At 42.3% G+C, this 27,998-nt stretch overlaps 1 protein-coding gene across 1 annotated transcript in view; it reads left to right on the top strand.

Moving 5' to 3' along the window:
- ltn1 (listerin E3 ubiquitin protein ligase 1) overlaps nt 1–11,164 on the top strand; it is a 30,088-nt gene extending 18,924 nt beyond the window's left edge. Inside the window, exons 22-32 of the mRNA XM_083775799.1 lie at nt 76–211; nt 811–955; nt 1,209–1,422; nt 2,655–2,892; nt 3,500–3,577; nt 4,225–4,411; nt 6,074–6,239; nt 7,904–8,124; nt 9,614–9,808; nt 10,125–10,292; nt 10,539–11,164. Coding sequence (XP_083631925.1) covers nt 76–211; nt 811–955; nt 1,209–1,422; nt 2,655–2,892; nt 3,500–3,577; nt 4,225–4,411; nt 6,074–6,239; nt 7,904–8,124; nt 9,614–9,808; nt 10,125–10,292; nt 10,539–10,601 — 1,811 coding nt within the window. The 3' untranslated portion in view covers nt 10,602–11,164. The remainder of the gene's footprint in view (nt 1–75; nt 212–810; nt 956–1,208; nt 1,423–2,654; nt 2,893–3,499; nt 3,578–4,224; nt 4,412–6,073; nt 6,240–7,903; nt 8,125–9,613; nt 9,809–10,124; nt 10,293–10,538) is intronic.
- Nucleotides 11,165–27,998: the final 16,834 nt, after the last annotated feature.

The following is a 27,998-nucleotide window of genomic DNA, read 5'->3' on the forward strand; positions in this document are numbered from 1 at the left end:
TACTGTATCCTAGGTGTGTGTGGGTGTCTGTCCGTAGCTATGACTTCCTATGACTGTGTACGTACTGTATCCTAGGTGTGTGTGGGTGTCTGTCCGTACTGCTGTGCTGTCTGGAGGCACAGACACCCGTACAGGAGGAGATCCTGCAGGCTATACTGGCTACCATGATGCAATGGAGGAGCTGCAAGGAGGACTGGTTCCTCTTTAGCAGGTAACAAATGAATGCACACATACCACATGCCTTCTTAGAGTCATATGAGCTCATTCATATTTTCCACCAGACTATTGTTGCTAGGGGATGTATGATAAGTAGCAAGAAGCAGCCAATTTTACACATGTGTATAAACAAAAAGACAAAACTAATACTAACAATACTTAAGTGAGAGTCACTGACCAAATGAATACTATATATGTGTGTGTGTATATATATATATATATATATATATATATATATATATATATATATATATATATATAAATTATTTTCACTTATAATGACGTGCTCAAAATTAGGATAAATGTTTTTGGTAAATTATAGATTCTTTTTTATAATTGAATCGATTAGTTTGGTTAACCGCTATATGTTGATCATAAATATCATATCATGATGTCTTTAAATGACTCTGTTCCTGGGAAATCCACAGTACTGCTGTGTCGTTGAATACAGTATCTATTCATGGGCTGATTTAGAACTGGTACACAGGGTGAAGGCAGCAGTCTGCCTGGCGGAATAGAAAACTAGCTGTAGTGTGTGTGGGTCCCTGGAACACTGTCGTCTCGTGTGTTTGATTGGTCTTGTTTCTATTTCAGTGACCTGTCTAAAGCATCTTCAGCCCAGCTCATTCTCACTGTGGAGATGATGCGTTTCCTTTCATGGCTGGTGACTCATTCTCCCACAGTTCTCGGGGCCAGCCAGTGGGACTTTTTACTTTGCTCTATGCTAGCCTGGCTGGAGGTAAAAAAAACACAATTTATTATTTTTTATTAAGGGAGGGTGTGTGAGTCCAGAGAGTTGCAGTTAATCAGGGGACAACATGTCACCCTGAACCCCCAGTTTTTTTTATTATACAGTAATATCTATAAACCATAGCTTGGGCCTTTCAAATTTAGCTTTAACGTTTCATCAATATCCAAGTCTCAACCAATATAACGCTACATCAGTTAATTTATCCACCCTTGAGTCACTCCTTTTCCTGTCACACATTCAGACTGCCAGTGAGAATGTTAGCAGTTTTTGGAACCCATGGGTGCAGCTCTTTGCGTGTGAGGATGCCGCGCTGATTGTGAACCTGAATGGGTTCTTTGCGGCCCTCCCTGCAGACGTCCTGGACAAACTACCGGCAGAACTGAAAGGAGAATGGACGGACTTCTTCATAGAGGGAATCTACAACCTATTGCTGCCTCTGCCTGTCAGAATATCCGGTATGTCTGACGTTTGCAGAAGTTTTAACCCATTCTGACCTGAGATCAGATTCTAAAAATGTCTATTACATCCTGACAGTTTCATTATTAACCCATTCTGACCTGAGATCAGATTCTAAAAGTGTCTTCGATTTTTCAAAAATAGCAGACCTACAAGCTCGTATCGCGCCACTCGGTGGCGCGATATGAGCTTGTAGATCTGCTATTTTTAAATAGCTAAAGCATATCATGATGCCGACACCAAAATGGGTGCCCGTTCAGAATGGGTTAAAAGTTTTGGTTTTTGTGACGCCCTGCAAGAAAGCTTAATGAAGAGGCTGAAGTTGAGAAGTTTAGTAGGGGTTTAACTTTTTCTGACAATCAAGTTTGCACACATTTAAACTAGAATATAATTAATTTGAATTAGTTAAATTATTCCAGCATTACTGTCCTGATTGTCCTCTACCCATCCCCCCATTTCACTGTTGCAAAAAAAGTGGTGGTACTGTCATATGCATGTTCTTACTGAGTCAGCAAATAGCCTTATCGCGAATGTTGCTGTAAGCCTGTAATCTAACCAAATGCTTCCAGTGGTGAGTATTATCTATCTGTTCAGAAGCACAGCTTGGCTCATTAAGTTTCAATTGTTTGACGTTAGTGTGTAAGAACACTATTCTTTCTATTGTTGATTCTCAAGGCAGTCTCCCCTTTCAACACTGCATGCAATACAATGTCTCAATAAAATAGCTGTCTCCTACAGTGGTGCCAGGTTAGGAATGTTTGGGTACTGGTTTAGTCCAAAAGGTTGCAAATACTGAGTCAACCTTCAAAAGTAGCGTCATGTGATTAGCTATATTAATTTGACATGGCTTGTGTCTCCGTTTACACGGTAATCATTCCTCTCACCTGGCACCAATCAAGCCTTTAGACAACAGATGAAATGATTACAAATTGGATTTTTTTTTTTTTTAATTTTTTTTAATTTTATATTAAGGAAGTTCACCAGGTTCAAAGCCTTGTGTTCAATGAATGACTGTTTTGTGGTCATCTGTGGGTTTACTGGGGAACTCTTATGCTTCAAATGTGTGTAACTCTAAAGTGTGTGCCAGGGTTTCACTGTATATACAAGCATTCTGTGCGTCCTCAATAAGAGTTTACAAATGAGAAATCAGAAAAGAACCACCCGGGCCAGGGGTGAGATTTAACAGGTCTGGTGTCCCCTTTTTGACCATTTAATGTTCCTCTGATTGCAGACACTTTCAACGAGCCAGATGACCCCCTGTTCCCATTGGCTGTTCTGCGGTCAGTGGGTGTGGCTCTGACATACATTCCCGTGCAGCAGCTGAGCCAGAACTCTCTGCCGGCCCGGTTCATAGCAGACCAGAAGACCAACCTGCCAGAGTCCCTCCAGACACTTCTCAACACACTCTCCCCTCTACTGCTGTTCAAGGCTAGACCTCTGCAGATCACAGTCTACCACCTAATGGACAAGTTAGTGTGTGTGTGTGTGTGTGTGTGTGTGTGTGTGTGTGCGCGCGCGCATGCACGCAAAGTAGCTGCTCTCAAGTCAAAGAGTGTTACATTTTGGGTTATGTTTGAGTTCTTAGATATACAAAAATGCCATGAAAACACTTGTTCAGTTACACAAGTATATGCTTGTGTAATCTGCAGTACTGCATACTACAGCACGTACTGTGGTTTAATATCTTCATTAAGTTTTTTCAAAATAAGACAGACAGAAAAAGAAAATAAATTGACAAGAAAATCTCAATGAGTCATTACATTACCATAAGAGTGGAGGACTATATATTCAGTGTGACATTTGAGCAAGGTGTTTGAATTGGCCATCATATCGTATACAAGTAAGTTCAGTTAACCAGGTCTTACTCTTGAAGTGAGGTACTTCATCTGATTTCCAGAGTCTTAGAATCACTTTTTTTTGCAATACCATACATTATTGTTATTTTGTTCAGAAACATTGTGATTTGACAGTATTTGAGAAGAACCAAAAAGTGTGCCGTAATAGGCGTCTCCTTGTCTCCAGCTCTTCAGTAAGAAGAGCCCTAACGCAATGTTAAACCCTTGTCATGAAAATCAGGATAATGCCTCAGCTGCCGGAGTGTGATGGAGAAGGAGACGTCAGCAAGACTGACGACGACACAGAGGAACCATGTCTGTAAGTCAGAGGGAGGCCCATTACGGATCATTTCTACTTAACCTGGATTTGTTCAGGGGAGGTTATCTCACCGACAGAGCATGGGTTGTTGCTTTACAGTAACGCCGTGCATCAAACCCACACACAGTTGTACGTTATTACCTAAGGAGCTGCCTCTACGCAGATTAATTTGCAACAATTAAAATATACGGTTATGCACAATTAATTAAGCTGATGGAACCGTTTTGCACTTTGGGTGTGGGTACATTTCAAGTTTGACAGTGCCACAGGATGAAGCCAATGCAGGGCAGTTTAATCATGAGAATATGAGAACACTACTTAGTAATTTACTGAGTACCCCTTTATTTTATACAGCCCAGCCTGTCACCAGCAGCCAGCAGTGCATAAAGCCATATTTGCTCCGCAGCGTTTTTAATCGCTTAGCCTGAATACGTTTTTTCCTTATTTAGTGCCTGCAGTAAGTGGTTTCTCTACCATGTTCTTCTTCAAGTGTATTTATTGCCTTTTTTGGAAACCCTTGACCTTATTCTACTTCACGTCATCGATACAGCACGATGAAAGCAAATAATACACTATACTGTACATGTACATTAATAATATAAAAGGCTTATAACTCAAATTTAGACTGAATTTCTTCCTGTGATCAGCTCTCCTCCCATGCCTGTGATGTCCCTCCTGTCTGCCTGTGAGGACCTGTGTGAGAGCATCCTGGCAGGGGTCCAGGTGGGAGAGTTTGCAGCGGTCCAGCCTCTGAGCGTCGAGTACTCCTGCATCCTGGGATACCTTCTGGCTTGGAAGCTCCTCCTCACCTTCTTCAAAGCCTCACCCTCCCATGTGAGTCACACACGCCCCCTAGACCCTCAAACCGCCTTATAACTCTTGTAGGTTTGAAGAGTCTCCCCATATGTCCGCACCTTTTGCTCTTCCACCTACAGCTTTTGTGCAAATCTCACAAAAAAACGTAATCGCCGTCCAAAGTTAGTGGGAGGGGCCTGTTTTACAAAAAAAATTGAAATCACCAACGGAATGTCTAATCCACCCCACATTTCATTCACATGTTCGAGGGTGGTTTAATCAACAGAGAACAATTCCATTTTCATCCATAGGGGGGCGCCGCAAATGCAGAATTTAAAAACCTTTATCGCAAAAACATGCTTTTTGGGGGATAAATCCGCTATGTTTGCCATAGCGTAGCCTACGTGCGCTATAACGAGACGGGACAATTCCCTCCGAATCAGTAATGTGATCTATTACATTGCATTACCCACACTGTACATAATTTGGTGTTCATATATTCAGAACGGGTAAGGTCTAGTACAGTATAATATACCGTAATAATGGTGAAGATATATTGATAGCTATCAATATTTTAGGTGCGAGCTCCCTAGAACCCCACCAGGACCCCTGAGGTTCTCCTGAGTCCTGACACCACAATGAGACCCACTGTACAGTATGTATACATGCTAACAATGTTAATGATGCAATAATAATCATTGAGATTTCAATAGGGCTTCGCACTACTGTGCAGTGCTCGGGCCCTAACAAGGCTGCCTAAATGCAAACCAAGGTTGTTTGTGGTTTTCCCCTCGCTTCAGTGTTCAATGGACCAGTCTAATCGCTTTAATTTAAAAAAAAACGTAATTCTGTTATAGAATCGCTTTAAATTAAAGTTTTGTATTTGCTTTCCCCACTAAGTAGGCAAACAGACCTAACTGTATTAGTAATTTTGCCATCATCCATCCATGCAGTTGTACAGGTGCTTTGGTATTGACATAATTCTTTCAGCAATACAGTTTGGCCCTTTAGTTTACCCAGTTTTGACAGAATAATAGTCTAGGCTACTATTGTACTTGTCCATTGTATTTGTTGACTATGGCAGAGCATTGTTTTCTTTTATGCCACTTATACCACTGTCATTTATGGAAGAAATGTCCCTTGTGCAAATAATATAGCCTGATAGCTTGGCCTCTGGACTATGAAGGAGCTACGGGGTAATGCTTCACTTCAAATGGTCTGCTTCAAGCCTGGAACACATCATTATCCCACTTTGTCAATTCATTTCTCATTATTATAATTAACAAGGAAGCTGGGGACTTGTAAGATGAATTCACCAGTAGTGACAAACGGGGCTTTCTGAAGTTCATTGGGCTTTGAAGTCTATATTCTTTTAAATGGTGCATTATAGATCTAACCCTATATCAGCTCAGATGATTGGATATTAATTTGGGCGGTGTTTACTTGTTGATTTTTAAAATCAGGCATCCACTTATAATTGGATTTTCTTTTTTGGCTGATGCTATGATGTACAATTTAAGCATTTAGCATAAGCTCATGCAGAGCAAACGTATTTAGTAGGAACGGTGTGGGGAACTAAAAAGGCTGTGTCGGTAAGTATTAGAAGGATCCCACATCAGCAGGGGGTACGTAGGCTCCCTCTGACGGGAGCATTTTCCAGAGAGTGATGTCTCTCTCTCTCTCGTCGTGTTTCATCTACAGCTGCGCGTTCAGTATTCCCTCTATCTGAAGAGAAGCCGCTCGCTCCACAAGCTACTCCTCAACCTCTTCAAAATGATGCCTGAAACCCCCGTCTATCCTGGCCAGGGGGCCGACTCCAAGGATGCCAAGACCTTCTTCACGGAGAGCCTGTCTCTTGCTGTTGACAGTAAGCACAATACTGTACATATCACTCACACGCACACACACACACAAAATGTTTATTTATGTCCACATAATGAGAAGTACAGGAATACCTTGTACAAAGGACATAAACACTGCCAGTGCAGTTTGACAATAGGAGAGCAGCCAGTTACAACGTGCATGGACGGCAAAGCATGCAGTACATACAGTACAGCTGACACATCAGACACAGGACAGCAGACATAAATCATTGATATTAAGGAAACAACGCCTCCTCAAAATTGAGCGGCTTCCTATATTGGCTGAAACTGAGCAGTACCTCGCTAACTGCTTGGCTCTCCTTTTGGAAAGGCCGGCCATTTGTAAGCCCCTCTCACAACCAACTTATGCACATGCCCTAGGCTGCACGCACGCACGCACACACACACACACACACACACACACACACACACACACACACACACACACACACACACACACACACACACACACACACACACACACACACACACACACACACACACACACACACACACACACCCACACACACACACACACACACACACACACTCAAATATTCAGTACGCACACTCACTGTGAAACTACATTACACTCAAGCATATGGCAAAGCATAATTCTTCTTTTGGTTATTTCCATCCTGTGTTTGTTATGCGAGTGGGCACTCCACTCCCTGCAGTGTTTATTGAGACAGAATGTAGGATAAGGGAGGTACCGAGTAGAAGGCTCTGGCACAATGAGATCACAGGAAGGCCAGGAAGGGAGAGAAAGCCTTCGGCGTTTCCTAATATAACATTACCTTAGGGTTGCATTTCTTTATATTTCCCCCATCCATTAAACCATTACCGAACTTAGTTGAATGAAAGTCAATGTTGGCTAAACATGAGTGGTTATTTGGCATTTTAATTTAATTTGAAATGCTTAAAAATGTATTGAAGCTATAATATAACTCGTTTTTTGACGTTTACAATACCTTTTCCTTGACTCTATCTTTGCTCTCATTTAGTATGACATTACCTTCCATAATTCCACATTTGCTTCTCCAAAATTTGAGAATGCAAAAAGAATGCACACCAAACGCACCTGCAACCAAATAGCCTTTCACTTCCTTGTCGATGGAAAGACTCCTTGGATGCTTGTTCTGTATCACAAAACGTACATTGCATACTTCCTTATTGACTAATGCTGCATTTATTGAGGCTCTGATTGCCGTTCGGACATTGTACATCTGGGTTGTGTGCCTTGCATTTATTCAGTGCTGGTCTGAAACCCAGAGTTTTAGTTCAGTTGTATATACCCTAAATTCACGCTTTAGAGATATGCAGAGAAACATGCAGGATTTTCATGTGTAAGCTTGAAAAGCCATTCTGACCGGGCACCCATTTTGGTGTCAGCATCATGTTGTGCTTTAGCTATTTAAAAATAGCAGATCTACAAGCTCATATCGCGCCACCGAGTGGCGCGATACGAGCTTGTAGGTCTGCTATTTTTGAAAAATCGAAGAGCGACTGACATTTTTAGAATCTGATCTCAGGTCAGAATGGGTTCACCAGAGCAGTGTGTGTCCGGCGGAAACCTCGTATGAATCTGATCTCAGGTCAGAATGGGTTAAAATGACTTTCCTTGACTGTCTCTTGTGCGCTCCTCTCCCTCATCCCTCATCTCCTCCAGAGACGGAGGGCCTTCAGTGGGAACTGCCTCACTTGGCGTGCAGCGTGTACTACAGCGCGGTGCAGGACCTGCCTGCCATGGTGCGCCTGTGGTGGAACAGCCAGGAGAAGAGAGTGTGTGCCGTCGTGGAGAAGTTCACCATCAAGTATGTCAGCCCCGTGCTGTCAGCCCAGGAGATTTCTTCTGTCCACAGCAGCACTCAGACATTCGACAGCATGACAGTAAGTTGGCAAATACAATGCTGGCTGTGTGCAAGTATAAATATTTATGTGTGTGTGTGTGTGTGTGTGTGTGACTGAATGTGTTTTATCCCAAAGAGGTAGGGATGAGGGTCCAAAGGCGACAAACTCTCCACACTGCTGCTTTCTGAAATTGTGTGTGCGCGCGTGTCCATGTTCTGCACTAAACCAGGCTTAAACTTTATGAGTTCATTTCTCCAGGTTTTACTGTTTGGTGTTTTACTATTGTTCCTAAATGTCATCAAATTAATTCTCTATATTCTGTGACTTCAAACATCATAAATACTGTGACCATAGTTAAATCCTAAGTACAGTTACTTTTTATGTCTTAAAGTTAAAACCATAGCCCTGGGGAATAAATGAATACATTTTTATTTGATATGCTCTTTTAACTCTAAGGAATTCACATGGTCTAGTGCAGTGTACTGTTGCAGTGAGTTGGGTCAGGCAGAATGTATTCTGGGAACAGAGAGTCGTGAGCATAGATCATACAAGAACAATTATAAATGTGTTTAGTTTTTTTCTGTTTTTATCCTATTCTGCTCAATATCAAATACTGTTAAGATTCTGCTACTTTATTGCCCATTTACTTGAAAGACAATCACCTTCAATCCTCTTCCCTGCTGGTGCATGTCATGAATGGGTTCCTGATACATTTCTGAGAAAACATATGTGCCGATCCAGTTAGAGTGCTACAGTACGAACGACAGACAGCTCATAATCATCATATACTGGTACACGTACTCTATGATACATATTGCTTTTATGTCTCCTCCAGTGGCTGACTTCAGAGCAAATGTATATTGTAGAGTTGGTTTAGAGCTAAGCTATAAACGGTGCTGTGTAGCGTTCGTGACATAAATATATTTATGCTGCTCATGGTAAATATATTTACTGCTAGTCTTGTTATTGATTGATTCAAATTGCCTTGTTTGACTGGAAGATTGTAGAGGCTGTCACAATCTCCTGACCTGAACCCCATCGAAAATCTCTGGTGGGATTTGAAGCCCAAGAATATTAGTGAACTGGAGGCCATTGCACATGAGGAATGGCCTAAGATTCCTTAGGAACACTGCCAGAAGCTGGTGTCTGGCTATGCATCATGTTAGCAGCAGGTCTCATAACAGCAAAAGCGTGCTCTACTAAAGATACTTGGGTTGAATAATAATGTGAATTTTGTCAAAGCTAAATTTGCAATTTAATACATAAAATTAGGTTGAATAAATTGAATGCATTTTGAGTGCAGTGTGGATGGGTGGAAACCTCATAATATGTCCAAAACTTTCAGGATTCAAATAAAAAAAGTAGCAGGTCTACAAGCTTGTAGATCTTGCTCCTTTTGAATACTTTAGCGTGGCGCTAGTAGAATGATCAAGTAGAGAATTAATATACGAAACACAAAAAGTTAAAATATGGCGATAAAGAGGTTTGTGCCCCGTCAGCGACGGTATGTATAATTATGTGTTCTCAGGTAAAGGCTCGCTCGGCAGCGCGGGAGGTGATTGCTACCTACTCTGTGGATGACATCTTCATTGAGCTGGTGATCCAGCTGCCCCAGAGCTACCCTCTGGGCTCCATCACTGTGGAGAGCGGGCGCAGGGTGGGCGTCTCTGTGCAACAGTGGAGGAACTGGATGCTGCAGCTCAGCACCTACCTCACACACCAGGTACAAACACACACACACGTCACGTGCCTTTATCAGGTGGAGTAACATGTCTTACGTACAGCCACACCCGATTTCCATGTTGTCCATTGTGGGCAGGACGTGGTTTGACACCTTGCCAGCAAAACAATTGTTCCCATCTGGGGTTTGGATGATACATTTAAACAAATGTATGTGTGTATGTATGTCCTGGTGTGTGTTTATGCGTATCGGTCTATCTCTAGCCATTCATGTGTGTATTTTACATACACATGTCAATGGGTGTGCGCTGCATCTAATTGAGCTGTCTGTATGTGTGTGTGTGTGTGTGTGAGCATAGAACGGCAGTATAATGGAGGGTCTGGCTCTGTGGAAGAACAACGTTGATAAGCGCTTCGAGGGTGTGGAGGACTGCATGATCTGTTTCTCTGTCATCCACGGCTCCAACTACTCTCTGCCCAAGAAAGCCTGCCGCACCTGCAAGAAGAAGTTTCACTCTGCTTGTCTGGTGAGACATAATGGATGGATGTCACTGTCTCTGAAGCGCACACACGCACACACACACACACACACACACACACACACACGCACACGCACACACACACACACACACACACACACACACCCCTGTTTTATTTATTTTTGTCAAGTTTTGCCTATAATGATGACATCCACAATAGAGATGCCAGGTTGAAGGTGGTTAATACACTGGAATAAAGCTATTGTACTCTTTTTCAACCTTCTTCCTCTACAGTATAAATGGTTCACCTCCAGCAACAAGTCCACCTGTCCACTGTGCAGAGAAACGTTCTTCTAAGAGAGAGACCCTGTACATTAGCACAGTGGTGGGCCAGTGAGCGGCTCCATTCAACAGAGCCACTTCGCCCACGAGGAGGGAGGAGTCACACTGATGCGTCAACGAGGAGGTTAAAGACCTGTTCCACCCATGTTTTTTTTGCAGAGATGTTTTTTTTTCATAAAGGAGCTTTAATCTAATACCGTATCATATATAGGCCCTCATTTAGCATTCCTGGACCAATTTATTATGCAAATATTCCACGCTTTGTAGATTCGAGCCGCCATTTATATGCCAATATGACACACCCCTCTAGACTCATCATGCCAAAACCTCCATGCCCCACTGTGCACCCTCTGCCCCCCAGCAAAACACACACTTCCTCACACAACACCTGTATCTCTATGGCAAGAGCCAATATTTGACTAATTCTGCCTCAGGGCGCAGACATTTTTATATATTTTTTAAAATATAATTGGACGTTTTAATTAATGACCTAGAATTGCCATAATGTTATGTCTAGTGTCTACAAGACAGCGTAGCGTAGGCAATGCTTCTGTGCAAACATACAGTAGAATACCGTAGAGTATAGAGTGCCTCTGTATAGAAACATGAGAAGAGAAGATGAGGATGACGGCCGGGATAACCTAAACATATTTTGGGGGGAGTGTGGGTCTTTAACGGTGAATGGTGGCTACTGTTTGGACTGTTTTAAGCTCTTTTAGGCAGATCTACAAGCTCACAATTTGTTGCAGCGGGACATCTGAGCTTGTGTATATCGGCTATTTTCAGCATTTGGCAAGCATAATGAGGGTATAAGGTCCAGTGCGACTGTAGCTTACACATGCAAGACCGAGAAGCCTTTTTGGAGTGCCCTGTGGATTACAATTTGGCCAGAATGATGAATGTTAATTTAAAGTCTTCAATTTCGTCCCACTAAGACACCCTAATTAGACCCTAAATTCCTGGTCAACTTGAACTGGTATTAAAGGAGAATTCCATGCTAGAATGCTTTCTTATCTTTCTTACCTTTCTTTGTAGTTGTTACGTCCCCATTAAAGAGGTCCAGGTGTTTTTTTGTGCAAAAACTCCTTATTGGCTATTTTCCCTACCATAAGCCCTCAATGAATTGCATTGCATTGAATGGGAATTGAATGGGGCTATGGGGTGTTATGCTAGTTCGCTTATTTCCATCGAAATAAGTAGTAAAGTGTGCTGCTTGGGATATTATTTACATTATTATGAGAGGATATATACAAAGAAATTATAATTTTGAGCAATGGAAATAAGCGAATTAGCACAACACCCCATAGCCCCATTCAATTCCCATTCAATTCAATGCAATTCATTTAGGGCTTATGGTAGGGGAAATAGCCAATAAGGAGCTTTTGCACAAAATATCACCTGGACCTCTTTGGTGGGGACGTAACGACTACAAAGAAAGGTAAGAAAGCCTTTTAGTATGGAATTCTCCTTTAAGGGTAATTCTCAATCCAGTATGGTTGTAGTTCTAAAAGAATCACTGCACATTTTGGTGACTTTTTATTCAATGGGTTACCATCTGTCATTTTGTTCCATGACATGTACAATCTGAATAGAACACTGCTAAATGTTCTTTTCTACCCCCCCCACCCCCCCTTTTTAAAATTACAATTCATGGGTTTTAATTTATTTCTGCACTATACGTTCCAACATCTCAAACTTTGTAAGAAGAACTCAAAACGGTGTCAAGAAGAGCAAAGATTGATGATTGTGGTAATTATTGTCTATTCTTCGATGGAAGATATGCAATACAATGCCTTGTTTCACACGGTCAGACCCCACCTGTCTTGCATCACGAATTCAAATGTCCCCAGTATTTAGTTAGAAATGTTCGAAATCTCTGGTTTTTCACAAATATTTCCTAATATTTAGGAGTTAAAAGTTTCACTCTTAATTCTTGACTGTAGCAGTTCAGCGAGTACAGAAATACAGATGATGGGGTATTTACTTTAATCTCAAACAAAGCTGTTATACAAGGTTATATTTACAGTAGACTGCTATGGCCCTGAGTCACGGCTTAACTTCCCCAGGGGATCATTGTCATGGTTCTGGGCCTCCAGAGCTCTGCTGGTTTTTATTCTAGCTGTATGGCCAGGTTAATTTACTACAGTAAACCTGTCAAGTTGATTGCGATTAACTTTTGGGTACAATTTAAAACATAATGATTGCTTGCTGGCTCCCTTGGATTATAGTTTAGAGACACTAAAGCCTGATTTATACCAAGTGTTAGTTGCTGAACTGATTTTCTGTCAAAAAGTGTGCCACTGTAGGTAGGCGAGGGGGGGGGGGGGGTGCATTATTTCTCTGTGGTTGCAGTGGTTAAAAATTTCAATGGAAATTAATTTCTGCCTTCTACTCGGTTTGCCTATGTATGTAAATGATGTTGAAAAGTGAATAAATCCCAATAGTATGGGCAGACATTCAGTTTTTTTTTTTTTTTTTTTTTTTTCCATCATCACCTAATTAACTCATTTACTGACAGCCCTCCCCCCTGATGCCTGTTCTGTCCTTGCCAGCCCCACCCCAGCCCGTCCAACTAAGTTAGATTCCTGTAAGTCACAAGCGGAGCAGTGGAGTCTGATACGACCCCACACTGTCACAGTGCAATGCTTTGCAAGGTTGTACATGGGAGGTTTTCCGCACATGGTGGCATCATACTGCAGATATATCAGGCCCTGAGTTCCATGCAACCGTAGCTCACACATGCAAGAGTGTGAAGCCTTTGTAGAGTGCCCTGTGGATAAAACTTTGGCCAGAATGATAAATGTTATGCTCAATTGGTTCAATTATTTAAAGTCTTCAATTTGGGGCACACTGAGATACCCTAAAAGACCATTCCAGGACATCTTTAACTCAATTCACCCTTAGGTACGGTTACAGTTTATAAGAATGACCTCTCAGTTTGGTGATAGTAAAAGTCTTATTGATAGGGCGTTTTGTGTGATGTGTACAGTGAATAGCACAATTCTTTTATATACGGTATCTCTTTTTTTTTGTCTTTGAGTTAAATCAATTTTTCATGAATTGATGGGTTGTTTTTTAGGCGGGTTAATTGTCTGTGGTTCAGTTACAAAGATCTGTTAAAGTGTATAAATCCCAGTAGATTGGACAGACATCATTTTATTACATTTTTCCCATCTGGTTCTGGTATCTTTTGTATAAAGCAGCTGCAATCATGGCTTCCATGATCCATTGAAAATATCACCCTTCTTTAAGAAATTTGTGTAAAAAACATAATGGCAGGTTTGTTACAAAGTTCTTTGTAGAAGAAGGCAAATAGAAATTAACCAAGCTAAAGAGACATGTGATATGGAAATTAGAAAGGATTATCATTGTGTGTACATTGTGTACACACACATTAATTAAAACCTTTAGTTATTCTCGAAAGATATTGAGGTCACCCTCATTTGCAGTATCGTTGAGATACATTTCAAAGCAACACACGCACAACTATCTCTGTCTTTTCACGCATGTGAGAACACATTGTGTATGCATCTACAGTATGAATGTGTGGGTGCATCTGCATGCAAAACTGACATTTCAGAATTATTCTATCATAGATAATATCTTGTGGAGGAGTATTCAGGGCACGTGTTGAAAGTCAGCTGTTTTCTGCTAGACTTTAAAGATAAAAATGGTAACTCAATCTCTGCACCTGTAGACAAAGGTTAAAAGGCTCTACTTAACTCCTGCTGGCTCTTTTCAACCCCAAAGCTAACGGGCCGTGAAGTGTTACTTTAGGATGACCTACACCTCCAATTAAAGTTTTTAGGTGTCACCATTGCTATCCGTGTAAGTGAACCTGTGCCAGTTTCCAGGAGAAGACTGTTAATTAGACTACCCGTGACTGCTGGCACCAATCTCCCACGGTCATTCATCTCGTTCTCCTGCGCTCCCTTGTCTTGAATAATTTATCTGCTTTAATGGAGGCCTGCTCTCATCACAGTCGCTCCTGTGGAATTAATTATGACAGATTAAACATGATCAATGAATTTAGCCCTATCGTTTGGTCTGCTGCCTGTGTGTGTGTGTGTGTGTGTATGTGTGTGTGTGTGTTTGTGTAATTCATTACAGCAGTCAAAAATGATCAATATATTTTGTCAGCATCCATCATCACATGGCCTTGACCTTTTTAATAGCCATTGATCTGTTTGCCATGCATTAATATTTATCCTGAACGTCCACCTCTCCTGATTCTGCGCTAACTCTTTGACACATACACACGCACGCAAGGGCAGCTTCAGAACACATTGCTCATCATCTGCTTAATTACACAACTGTACACATGTCTGAAGCAAACAACTGTATACCCTTATAGAGTACAGTCAATTCTTCCCTCAGTTATGTCGATGTTGACCACCAGATGGCAGTGTTGACTAAAGACTAAATTATATACCAGAAGTATCGCCTATAAAGAAACTTTGGACAGGAATTTGGCTTGGTGACTTTCTCACAAGCTGATTTTTTTTTATGCAAATGGTAGAAAATGGAAGCATGTACTAAAGTACTATATGTAATATGGTAGGAATAGGAGTATTAACTTAAGTATTATCTATATACACATGGTTTAAAAGTACCTGACCTGGCTTCAGGAGTGCAGTACACTGTCATACATAATAGCTACAGATAATATCTACGGATCTAGTTTATTGGAAATATTTAAAGGTTGTGTTGAGATAGGCAGCTGTGATACATTAACTGGAACAACTCAAACACCTAACCTCACTGAACCTATTATTAAAGTACAGCAGTGTCCCACCTCTTTCCCCCTTCTCTCATGAAACTATTCACAACAGCCGATCTACAAGCTCACTATGTGAGCTTGCAGATCTGCTGTTTTGGCTAATGTTCCACCCAGAATATGGATGCTGGGGTTCAAGTACGTGGTTAATTGATCTCTGTCAAACTACTATAAAAACATGAATGGAGAAAGAAAATCAACAAAAAAAAGAACCAACCATATAAAGTGATGACAGTGAGTGACACGGTGTTGTAAGCTACGTATATGGGGAGTTCATATCTTTGGCCGAGTGAAGGAGGGAGACTCAGAGGGAGAAAGAAAGCACGGGTCAGATGCTCCACGTTTCTCCCTCCTGAAAGCTGCGAGCGCCTGAGGTGTTATCCATCCCATTAGCCAGCCTCCTGCTCTGACCCACTTGTGAGAGTCTACTCCAGTCCCACGCAAATGTCATTAGCAATCGGCCCGTACACGGCCAGCTTTCATCATCCCTGCTGGGTGCCGGCCTCCCAGTTCTGATTGGCGGCGACTTGGGGTTCTTCTGAGCTAACCGCCTTGTTGTGCAGAATATTGAATGCCCAGTTGCCCACCAGGAAAGACATGCTCTGATGCACCTCACAGGAGCGTGTACATGTTGACTCCATGCGCTTCAACAAGGCATGTGTCCACTCCCACAACTTAAGTTGCATGCCTTTCCCGGTGGGCATGTAGAATTTGGCACCACACCTGCCTTGCAGTCTGATTGGCAGCCACTTGGGTTACTTCCGAGCTAGCGAAGGCTGCATATACTCCCATATATAGCTCCCATTCAGCTCCCCCTGACCCATTTGTAGCCTATTCGCATTCTCAGCCATTTGTAGCAGGCCTGTTCCTCCTCTCTGACTCTCACGGGCGCATATGTTTGTCCGACGTACTAACAGTCCGACATGCAACAGTCCGACACATGCGTGGCTGGTTAAGACACATGCGTGGCCGGTTAAGACATGCGTTGCCGGTTAAGACACATATGTGGCTGGTTAAGACATGCGTTGCCAGTTAAGACTCACGTGGCTTTCCTGTGAGGTTAGGGTTAGGCTAGGCTTTGGGGTAGGGTGTCGGACTTATGCCTGTTGGACTGTTAGTACGTCGGACCAAACGCATGAACCCCTGACTAACGCCCTTCTACTCTTCAGCAGCACTTTGAAACTGTCATTCGGAGGATCAGGCCCTTCCTCACCAAGGAGTCTGTCCTGCTCCTCATCCAAGCCTCGGTTATCTCCAGGCTGTACTACTGCAAGTCCCTCCTTGCTGGTCTGCCGGCATGCGCTGTCAAACCCCTACAACTGATCGAAAATGCTGTGGCATGTGTTCTCCAAACATGTTCACGTCTCCCCCTGCTGTACCCCTTCTGTCTCTTCTGGTTGCTGCCTGCATCCAATTCCAAGGTAAATCAAGGACATGGCGTCCACTTACTTACCTTCAGACATGATCCACACCTTCACGGACACTTAACAGTAGGTCAGCTAAAACGTGACGTCTGTCTTTCCTGTCCTTTCCTGACACGGGCCAACGCTCCAAGTCTCCTAGACTCTGGAGAGTTTTCTCCCTTCAGTCTACCAAGCTGTGGAATGAGGGGGTCATTTGCCACCACATTGTGAAAGCTCCTCTACCTCACCCCCTAGCACTACTCATTCCTTGTATCACTTATTTTTCCCTATTTTGATGCTAGTTATACCATGATGTTGGTTATTTGTTCGCCTGTCCTGCATCTTGTTTAGAGCATAGTATGGTGTTTAGATATATATTATTTTGAAGGCCCACGGGAGCCAATATGTGAACCGGATGTAAACAAACGTGTGTGGAGTGACGGACAATCATCTGTTCTTTCACCCGAAAAATAAATGTTGTAACCGCGTTCTTTAGTTATGGGCCGTTGAATAAAGCTTGTTTTGACCGAAAACACGATCTGGGAAAAGAATCTGAGATCTTTTTGTAAATCTGTTTACATCGAGGTGGATGGAGACAGAGTTATCACTTGCGGTTCATTTCATTTCATTTCGGTCTCCTAGCAATCTAGAACTATTCATACGTTGGCGAAGAGAGATAATTAGCATACAATCACTGAAAACAGTTATGATTATGACGTCTGGGGATGTTAATTGTTTTCTTTGTACTTGACCAATTATACCCTTTTTGTTGACTAGGGATCTTCATGCCACTTAAGTTGATCTGCACTTTGTAAGTCACTCTGGATAAGTGTGTGTGTGTGTGTGTGTGTGTGTGTGTGTGTGTGTGTGTGTGTGTGTGTGTGTGTGTGTGTGTGTGTGTGTGTGTGTGTGTGTGTGTGCATGGACTTGTATTATTACTGTGCTGATGTTGATTTTATTGCAATGAATCCCGCTCCACAACCTTTCTCGCCCTACAATGCAATTCCTTTCCAGAACTCTCTCTCTCTCTCATGCCCTGTCACACACAGCATATGAAATTACAAACAGCACTCAATCAATACCAGAATCTCAATGTAATCTTGGGGGCATTTATCAGATTCATTTATGTGAAAGCAGAGTAGAGAACTATACAATTCCATCGGGGCAGCCCTCCCTCCGATCACATTCGTCTTCAAGGCTCAATGATCCATATTTATTACGAGTTGCTGTTATGAATGTAATCAACAGACATGATTATTGATCTCACGCTATTGGCTCCCATACGTGTGTTTCTATGGGTCTTAATCCGGAGGCCCTCAGCCATGCAATTGTAAAAGGTGTTATGGGGAAGACTCTGCCACAGTTTGAATCTGTTCTACTTTAGAGTCAACTCACGAAGTCTGACTCAGTCACCTTACAAGACAGTAGGCACCATAGATGCCCACCTTTCAGCATTCATCCCTCTTATACATTCTCTGTCTTGGGTATAAATTAAAGGACCACTTCACCACTTTTCAACCTATCTTCATATAATAGGTCCTCACTAATAATCATGATAAAATGGCATGATCTTTTTCTACTCAGTCTGTATCTCATAGGAGGGCTGTGGGCAGTTTACAAACCGTCTTCCAGTGACATCATTATTAGGCAGATTATTTTTTAAACAAGATTTTTTTACAAAAATGTAAAATTATCGTGAGAAAGATGGCTTCCATTTTCGCATTGCAACTTTTCAGGACTAGAAAGCCTGCAGTTTTTATTGGCTTATATTCCCCATCGACTGGAAGACGGTTTCTGAACTGCCCACAGCCCTCCTATGAGACACAGACCGAGTAGAAACAAATTGTGCCATTTTTTCTAGATTATTAGTGAGGACCTATTATATGAAGATAGGTTGAAAAGTGGTGAAGTGGTCCTTTAATAGCTCAGAAAGCATGCAGTGAAAAGGGGGACTACAGTATGATCTATTGAGTCTTTACATAATGGTAATGGCTGCCATATTGTAGTAGGGAGAATATTATATATGTATGCTTTTCTGACCCACTTACTCAAGGTTAAGCACCTGCAATGCATAGGCCTGTACAAATATTTCTCAGTTTATTTTGTCTGGAGAATATACAGTATGTCAGTTCTGACTGGGAGCCATAGTGTCATGATCTATTGATCTTGGCCTGCCCTCCCTCCCCTTTCCAGCCCATGTTTTGCCCTGTTGTGACTGCCCTTGCCCACTGTGTCTCCTCTCTTGAGCTCTTCCCTCCCTCCCCTCTCCTCTGTGGACATTGATTGAGAGACTGGTTCCACCTGGGTTTCCCATCGGTGACTGTTTGTGTTAATTAAGACTGTGGGTATTTAATGATCCGCTCGTAATTCCAACGGCGCATTAGTCAGACAACGTGGCTTTGCGTGTGGTTAGGGACAGGGTTAGTAATGGGTCGAGTCGGATCAACGCGTCATCGCCGTCAGAATAATGACTCTGACCAGGATATCTATGGGTCTGAGGATATTTATGGGTGTTTGTTAGAATTGCCTGTTTGTTTATCAATGTTTCCTGGGAGTTCGTTCTTGTTAGTGTGGGTACCGTAGTTGCCGTTTTGATCCCTCTGTGAAGTTGTACTTATGTTTTAGTTTTATTAAGAAAAGTTTGGTTTCTTGTGTGTTCCTGCATTTTGGGTCAGGGCCGGATCTACCATATGGGCACTTTGGGCACGTGCCCAGGGGCCCTTGGGCACCAGGGGCCAATATAACGTCATAAAACTGGCCCAAAACGGCTACAAAACAGCAAAAAAGTTGGGTGCGCGTGAAGGGGGGCCCTTCGAGCTTCAGTGCCCAGGGGCCCTCAGAGGTGTTAATCCGGCCCTGTTTTGGGTCCTGCACTCCTCTTCCTCAGGCTTATCCTGACACATACTGTAGTCCACATTCAAATAATGACACCTTAAAAACACGTCCAGGAAGCACGTCTTTGATCCTACCTTTTGCACGCAGCCATGACAAATACTTTAGATGTTTAGCTGATACTGACAGTATGACTTTAGGTTTAGGCGAGGCTTGGTTTTAGCAATATTACACTTGAGGGTGTGTGTTACTGTCTTTAATGGCACGCTTGTGTTGCTGCAAGTTCTGTAAACAAGAAGTGCCATTTAGTAACGCACACCCAAGTATAATATTGCGATTATACAACAGTTACCCTTAAAACTAAGATAGTCGCCAAAAATCATAATGTTTTAAGCCACTACGACCACAAATGTCCCAAGAAACTAGCTAGCCTAGCCACCGAGTCTGCTGCGCTCTGGGAGAACAACACGGCTGAATTATTTGTTTTAATTAGGTGTTCCATAATGCTGGTTTGAAGCACGGCTAGAAGGCTGTTTCAACCAATTAGATTGCTTCCTCGAAAGACCTGTTGTGTAATAGACTGTAGACCGCTAAATGTGAGTTCCCTCTACAGCCTCTGAGGTTCACACAGCTGGGTCTACTCTGCCAATCACAGCAGGAGGCTAGTGGCAGTCTCTTATCATGTTGCTCTCCCCATGGATGCTTGGGAAGCCTGCAGGCTCGTATGCTTTTTGAGGAAGTGCTCCGTAGTGTGGTACTGGCCATGGAACGTAGTAAGGAAATGGCCTTTTATTCCCCTCAGCTAAATTTGATTTACTGTTCTTCCTTAAAACAGTGGCACTCTGTGAAAGATGGTGCTGTTTCCATAGCGAATCCCAAGGGCATTTAGATAGATCATACTGGAGAGTAATCAGACATTGAACATGCTGGAGAAAAGCCAAGAGTGAAGGTAGAGCTGAAACCAAAGCTGTTATTCTTACATGCCGCGTTAACGGTCGTCCTCCAGACAAGACAAAACCACTGCAAGGTGTTAAAGGCAATACGTTCTTATTGAATCTTGTCTTGTCCAGTTTAAAATCATTTACCAAGTTGGTGCCTGAATGAGTGGCAGCCTGTTTCAGGAGCTTATCTTAAACCAATCATGATCTATTTGAAATAGAAGAGTATGTCGGTATTCGTTACAACTGGACCCCACACGGCAACATCCTGAGGGAGAATTTAACTTGCTTAAAAATGTTAAATTACATTATTGCAATGTACAGTCCGCTTATTTCCACCTATGTGTCTATGCTCTTCAGTTTGCCCCAAGAAATTACAATTTCATTCTTGTGTGCGTGCGTAAGAAGGGAATCCTCAGGAATTATCACAAAAGAGAGGACAGGCATGGAATAGGTGCAGTGTGGGTAATTATCCATGTGTAAAAAAGAACATATGGATACAGTGATAGCAATTATAACAACTGATTCACAACAGTATGAGTAGTAATAAATAAGAACACAATAAGGGATATCAAAGGGTCAGATGCTATAGTATAAAATATCAGAGTCAGACTACAGCTACAGTATAAACTAAACCCCTTTTCAGTGGCCTCCACCAGTGTTCTTTCTAAGATGGACGCTGGATGGTCAAATTGTGGACCTGTGTGAGAAAACATTAAATCCTCAAAGTTTTGTACAATTACGAGAAGCTTAATTGCCAATTACTTTGTTTTGTAATCCTAAAATAACTTAATGGGTTCATTTAACGGGGCTCAGTGAGCGTGATGGAATATGTTAATTGGTTTTTCTTCTATAATCCATTCTGACCGGGCACCCATTTTGGTGTTGGCATCATGTTATGCTTTAGCTATTGAAAAATAGCAGATCTACAAGCTCATATCGCGCCACCGAGTGGCGCGATACGAGCTTGTAGGTCTGCCATTTTTGAAAAAATCGAAGAACGACTGACATTTTTAGAATCTGATCTCAGGTCAGAATGGGTTCATCAGACCAGTGTGTGTCCGGCGGAAACCTCGTATGAATCTGATCTCAGGTCAGAATGGGATAAGGGGTGCAAAAATCAAGGTGTGCTTGTGATGTGAGCAGGCTCCGTAGATATATCATGGCATTGTTTCAGAACGGTGAAGACACCTATTGGTCTTTTACCACGTATAGTTTACAACCTTCAACATGAAGAGAATGATATGCCAGATTCTATCTTTCAGGGACTTCCTATATTTTATTTAACTCCGGCAGATTTTGTGGCAGAAATTCAAGCCATATAATCAAATCGACCAGCTTGAATTGAATTGAATTGAATTGAATTGAATTGAATTTTCCCATTGCCTTTACTGGGAATATGCGGAAAAGATCATCATCGGGCATGGTGTTGTTCCATTTTCCAAGAGATATCTTGAATAATAATAATTTAATATAAACATGGTATACGGACAAGCCATATAGAGTCGAAGGTCGAAACGTGTCCGTCTACTTGTTACTATATCCTATTGGGGAAACTCACCGAATGATAAGAAACGGTCTGCTCACTCCTCATGCTTTGAAGGAAGCATGAGTCAGTTTGGGGCTCTCCCCATGTTGGCAGAGGGAGAGTAGCGCCCAGGATTACAGTTTAGGCAATTGGCACCGGGTGAGGATCCCACATTTCAATGTATTTCAGCACAATCATTTCCGTGCTGTCCGCCAGGAAATGTGTGTGCACCTGACAGGTTGCACACACAGAGAGTATAGTCACCAGACTAGCAACCAGCAACCTCCCCCCTCCGAATGGTGACAGTGACACTTTGACGAAACAATGCACCTATCATCAAGGGCAAAAATATGTTTTCTAAAAGCGTTTTGTAGTTTTCTGTTAGTTTGTCCAGCTATGAAAGTGGATGTCTCACTCCACTTCTAACAAGGTCAGAGCTGTCAGGCAAGAGCAAGGCTGGCGTGGTGATATACTTAGGTCAGAAGGCAAAGCTATCCCTCACACACGCACACACGGAGCGGACTGGAGAGATGGAGGGAGGGACGGCATGAGACAGAGAAATGAACAGAGATTGGACCGGGGGGGGGGGGGGGGGGTGTTGAGATTAAGTCAGACCAGGAAGGAGAAGTAGGAGCGAGGAAGAGGCCAGCCAGAGATAATGGTGAACTGGAGCAGAGAGAGAGAGGAGGAGGCTCGCTGCCCTCGCCTAAAGCTGTGTTGATATGACAGCGTTCTGAAGCCTAATCTGGGGCCAACTCATTCCACTGATAAATGCTGTGGCTTCACCAGCCTTCACAATGAGGGATGCATGAGTCTCTCTCTCTCTCTCTCTCTCTCTCTCTCTCTCTCTCTCTCTCTAAAACCCCCTACTCTACATCTACCTTTGACTTTCTTTCACTTCTTCTCCTTTCTTCAGACTGTACAATTAGTTTTAAAAAATAAATAATTAAAAGAGCCAATTAACTCCTGTGTGCTACTACTGTAGGCTATACATGCACAATACCCCATGCTGTTCATGGAAGACCTTTATCTTTGTGACATTCAGTGCAATTCAGCTATGTTGATATCAGCCTGTAGTGCTCGCAAAACCCTCAGATATGCCGGTAATTATCGCCACCGTGTTTCACTGGATGTACTTGGCTAATGGGTAATAAATAAAACCAATTAAGTTTATGATAATGGCATGATAATTAGACAGTGATTAGTCACTTACCGCATGACCACTTTGGTATTTCAATGGAGTGGAGTGCAGCGATAGAGGCGGGCTATAGCAAAGAAGAAGAGTGAATCTAAGAGGAAGATGGAGGGAGAGAGACATTACAGCAAGAACATCAAAACCCACCCACCTGCCTTCTGGGATCTGTGTGGCTTGTGGACGACTACTCGGTTTGTGCGTATACACTGTCATTGTGCAATGCCCCATATCTATGCTAGCAAAAATAACGAGGCAATCAATTAAGTTAACCATGCAATTAAGTTAATTAATTACTTGCATACCCAGGAGTTTCCTCGGGGTTGCACAGTGGAACAGTACCAGACAGACCAGTGATTTGATTAGCGTGTCACTTATGCCAATTGAGGCTGTGTGAAGTGTGAAAGCCTGTGTTGTGACGTTCTGCTGGTTCTCATGCCTCCAAATGAGTAGCATAATGTTTCTTGTACCACACAGCACCAGTGAGGGTGTTGTCTGCCAAGGGAAATGCTTTGATGATGTGTGTTTGAGCCTTTTGCTGCTTACTTAAGTACAGCAAACACGAACTACATTGTTTAGAGAGAGTGAGAACAGCAGAATAGACGTGTGTATATATGTGCATACTGTATACAATAGAAGTCTTATCCATTCTTTGAAAATGCTCGAGTTCCATTGAAGTGTGGCTGTGGCAGCAAGGATCAAACGTATACCACCTACATTACACAGTTTTCTGGAGAGGGGTCTTTTTATTGCTATAGTATACAGCCTTGATCTATGATCTAAGCTTGTTATGTCATCGGACTGTCACAGAATTCATTATGTTAAGATGTGCAATCCTGTCAAGAACCGTCAAATATACCACATAAAATAAGACGGTTATTCATAGCTAACTGGCAGGCAGACTGCATATACCCTGCAGACCGCATGTCCTGTCTGTTCTCGGTTTCATCTCTCTAGTGGTTTCATTGTAATTACTCTGTAATTTGTACATTATTACATTGTGCCATTGGGACATTCTGTGTTGTTCCGCTGAATGTGCTGTACAAGTTGGACTCCACTCCTTAGAAAAATACAGCTTTTCGCGAATGAATGTTCAGGCAAATTCAGACTCATTCAACAGCCTTTGACCTGTCTATATTTCCACTGCTGTGCTCTTTGTAGTCTGCACTGCGGTGGCTACCAAATGCAAAAGAGAAAAGTGGAGACCTCGCAAAGTAGCTATTAATATTTAACATGACTGAAAATGTTAAACAATTCAGTAACTGTTTTTCTCTCCATTGCTTCCTTGTATAGATAGATAGATAGATAGATAGATAGATAGATAGATAGTTGTATTGGGGGAATTTCAGTCGCCCAGAGGCAGGCAGGCAGCACAGCAGTTAAGAGTTACAGGTACAGAGAAGGAAAGCGCTGACGTACAGCGTACACATAAGAAATCACACTTGTGTGAAGTGAGGGGCACTCTTATACATCATCACATTCCGTGCTCCGCCAATCAAATCATCACATTCCGTGGTACACACAAACACACAAAGCTGGGCATAGGAGGGGCTAGCGCCCCTCAATAAAAAGGCCTGAAAAACAATAAGAAACATCAGTACAGAACAGCAGTTATACAATACAATATACACCCACACCTACCTCATACAGTGTCCTCACTGTATCCCACTGACTGTATAAACACATAGTGTCATTTCAAATAATCAAATAAAGTACCCTAAGCATGTAATTAGAACTGCACCTTTAAGAGATTCAGAAAGTGGCCTTCAAATCCATCGTAGATTCCTTGACGCCTGAGAGTGCATCAGAGTTGTCAGACCAGTCCAATGACCAATCAGGTACACTCCTATAAACGTGTGTGATTAGAGTGCCATATTTCTTGCAAATAAAGCAATTATTCATTATGGCATTTTATCAGGCAATGATCAATTGATTCCAAACATCCCACTTGTGGCTCCTGCTACTCGTTATGTGACTCATGAAGTATTTTGAATGAATCAGTTATTTATACTTTGAACAAACTATCATTGCTGAAGGTAGACTATCTCTTTACACACTTTTATAATCTATGTGTTGTGTTGTATTGTTGTCCACCCTGACAGGGCCATACCTACACTACTCTTGAACTGGTCGTCTCAGTTCAAGAGAACACACACACACACGCACGCACGCACGCACACACACACACACACACACACACACACACACACACACACACACACACACAGACACACACTCTCTCTCTCTTTGCCTGGAGCCTGCACCTGGGCCCTAATAGTGCAGGTGAGGGGAGTGGAGAAAATGTATGTTCCCCTGAGTAAACTGGGGAAGCTCGCCCATCACTCACTTACCCATGGCATCTATTTTTACACATGCCCACACGGAAATACAAACCAAATGCACATACCGGTACACAGACCAATTCTTTAACGAGCTCCCATGGGTTGGAATGTAAGGTGGGTTCAGACATGGTACACACTCAATGATCGTAATCAAGGCCACACACACTGTAATGTATAGCATACACAACAGACAAGTGTTTACAACTGTACATTGACTGCATTCTATACCATCACACACGCACGCACGCGCACACGCAAACACACACACACACACACACACACACACACACATCATGACTTCCCTTGTAGTTCTGCCTAGATTCGTATCATTGTATTCCATGTAGATAATGTACAATATCTTGGCGAGAACTGCATATTCTCTTGATGGTAGCTCATAAGCTACTGTATCGTCTGTGGGTGTGTGACTCACTCGACAAGCATCTATTCAGCTATGTGTGTATACAGTAAGTATACACACATACTGTATATTTGTTTTTAACAACAAAATTATCTTGATTCATATTTGATCAGCACTGCCTAAACTTTGATTGGAGTTTCATAAGTCGTGTTGTGCCGGAAGCTCATGGCTATTTAATAATGATAATAATAATAATAATAATAATAAAACTTAAACATTAAAAAACAAGAGCAGTAATGCAATACAGTGAGGACATGAATAACAAAAAAAATAAAAGATCAATTAAAAGCAAGAGTGTAGAAGTAAGCTGTGCTTTAAAAATGTCTACAGAGGCTGCCTGTCGAAGGTACAGTGGGAGTTTGTTCCACGCCGTCTGCCCGTAGAAGCAAAAAGCTGCTTCCCCGTATTTTTTTGTTGCCATTTTTTTAGGCAAAGCGAGCAGGCCAGCAGTGGAAGACCTTAGGGAGCGGTTTGGGACATATTTAGGCAGGCAGTCATGTAGGTAGGAAGGTGCGAGACCATTGCAAGCTTTATAAACAAGTAAAATAATTTTAAAATCAATCCTAAAAACAACCGGAAGCCAGTGCAGTGAAGCCAAAACTGGAGTAATATGTTCTCTCATCTTAGTTCTAGTTAAAACTCTGGCTGCTGCATTTATTTAATATAGCAGAAGCCATGGAATCATGTTTAAGTCTATAAAATCTGTTGTATTATTTTGTCAAGTAGTCGTGTAATATGTGGGATAATGAATGATTGAGAAATGACCCCTTCAAGATGATTCAAGAGCCCTCTGCTTGGCGTTGGGGTCCTGCATCACCCTGTCAGTGTTTTTCTCAATAACGACCGCCGCGCTGTTCAGTGTTCATTATCCCTTACTTATCCCATTCTGACCTGAGATCAGATTCATACGACGTTTCCACTGGACACACACTGGTCTGATGAACCCATTCTGACCTGAGATCAGATTCTAAAAATGTCAGTCGTTCTTCGATTTAAAAAAAAATAGCAGACCTACAAGCTCGTATCGCGCCACTCGGTGGCGCGATATGAGCTTGTAGATCTGCTATTTTTAAATAGCTAAAGCATAACATGATGCCGACACCAAAATGGGTGCCCGGTCAGAATGGGTTATAAGCCCTGAAGTATCATTGAGCAGTGTGCTATCATTTACTGTACATCCATTTCTGATTTGACATCCACGCCTCTGCCCAGACATGAATCACAACCCAACCTAATGGCAGAGACTGGTATGGCAATCGAGTTAAGTGTATTATCGGCAAGTAATGGATGCTTCGGTGTACAGTTCAGTACATGTTCCCAGACATCTGGGAGTTTTACCCTCTAAAAAGGAAAATGTATTGGTGCTGTGGTATTTTCATCTTGAATGTACATTGAATGCCTTACGTTCCATAATTGCAGTTAAATGGCCGGAATGTGGGTGACAATGGCAGGTACAACTTGAAGGTGCCTAGTTTGATACCCTCCTTCTTCCTGACGAAGTGTCCTTGAGCAAGACACCGACAAGACACCAACTACTCCTGATGTGCAGGTTGGTGCCTTGCGCATTGATAATAGCAGATCTACAAGTTCATGATGCAACACGTGAGCTTGTAGATCGGCTATTATCGGCACAATGTGCAACCAAGAATATGTGAATGTACAGTAACTCATGTGTTGTAAAGACCTTTGAGTAATTGTGAGGCAAGAAAAACTGCTAAAAGTTTTGAGCTTTACTCACTGTTACTTTAGTTCACTCAACTGTTAATATGGCGTTATGTCATGGTCTGTGTGCTTTTAAACTATAAATGTGTTCTGCACTTCAGCACATCTTAACTGGCCTTAAGTTAAATCCTTAACGTTTTTTTAATATATATTCTGAATTAAACTCGCTATGGTGGCTGAAATGCCTGCAGACACATAACAGACATGCAGGTGTACACACACGTGCGCACACACACACACGCACACGCACACACACACAG

Source organism: Protomyctophum parallelum (genome assembly GCF_964188405.1).
Source record: "Protomyctophum parallelum genome assembly, chromosome: 1".
Lineage (NCBI taxonomy): Eukaryota > Metazoa > Chordata > Actinopteri > Myctophiformes > Myctophidae > Protomyctophum > Protomyctophum parallelum.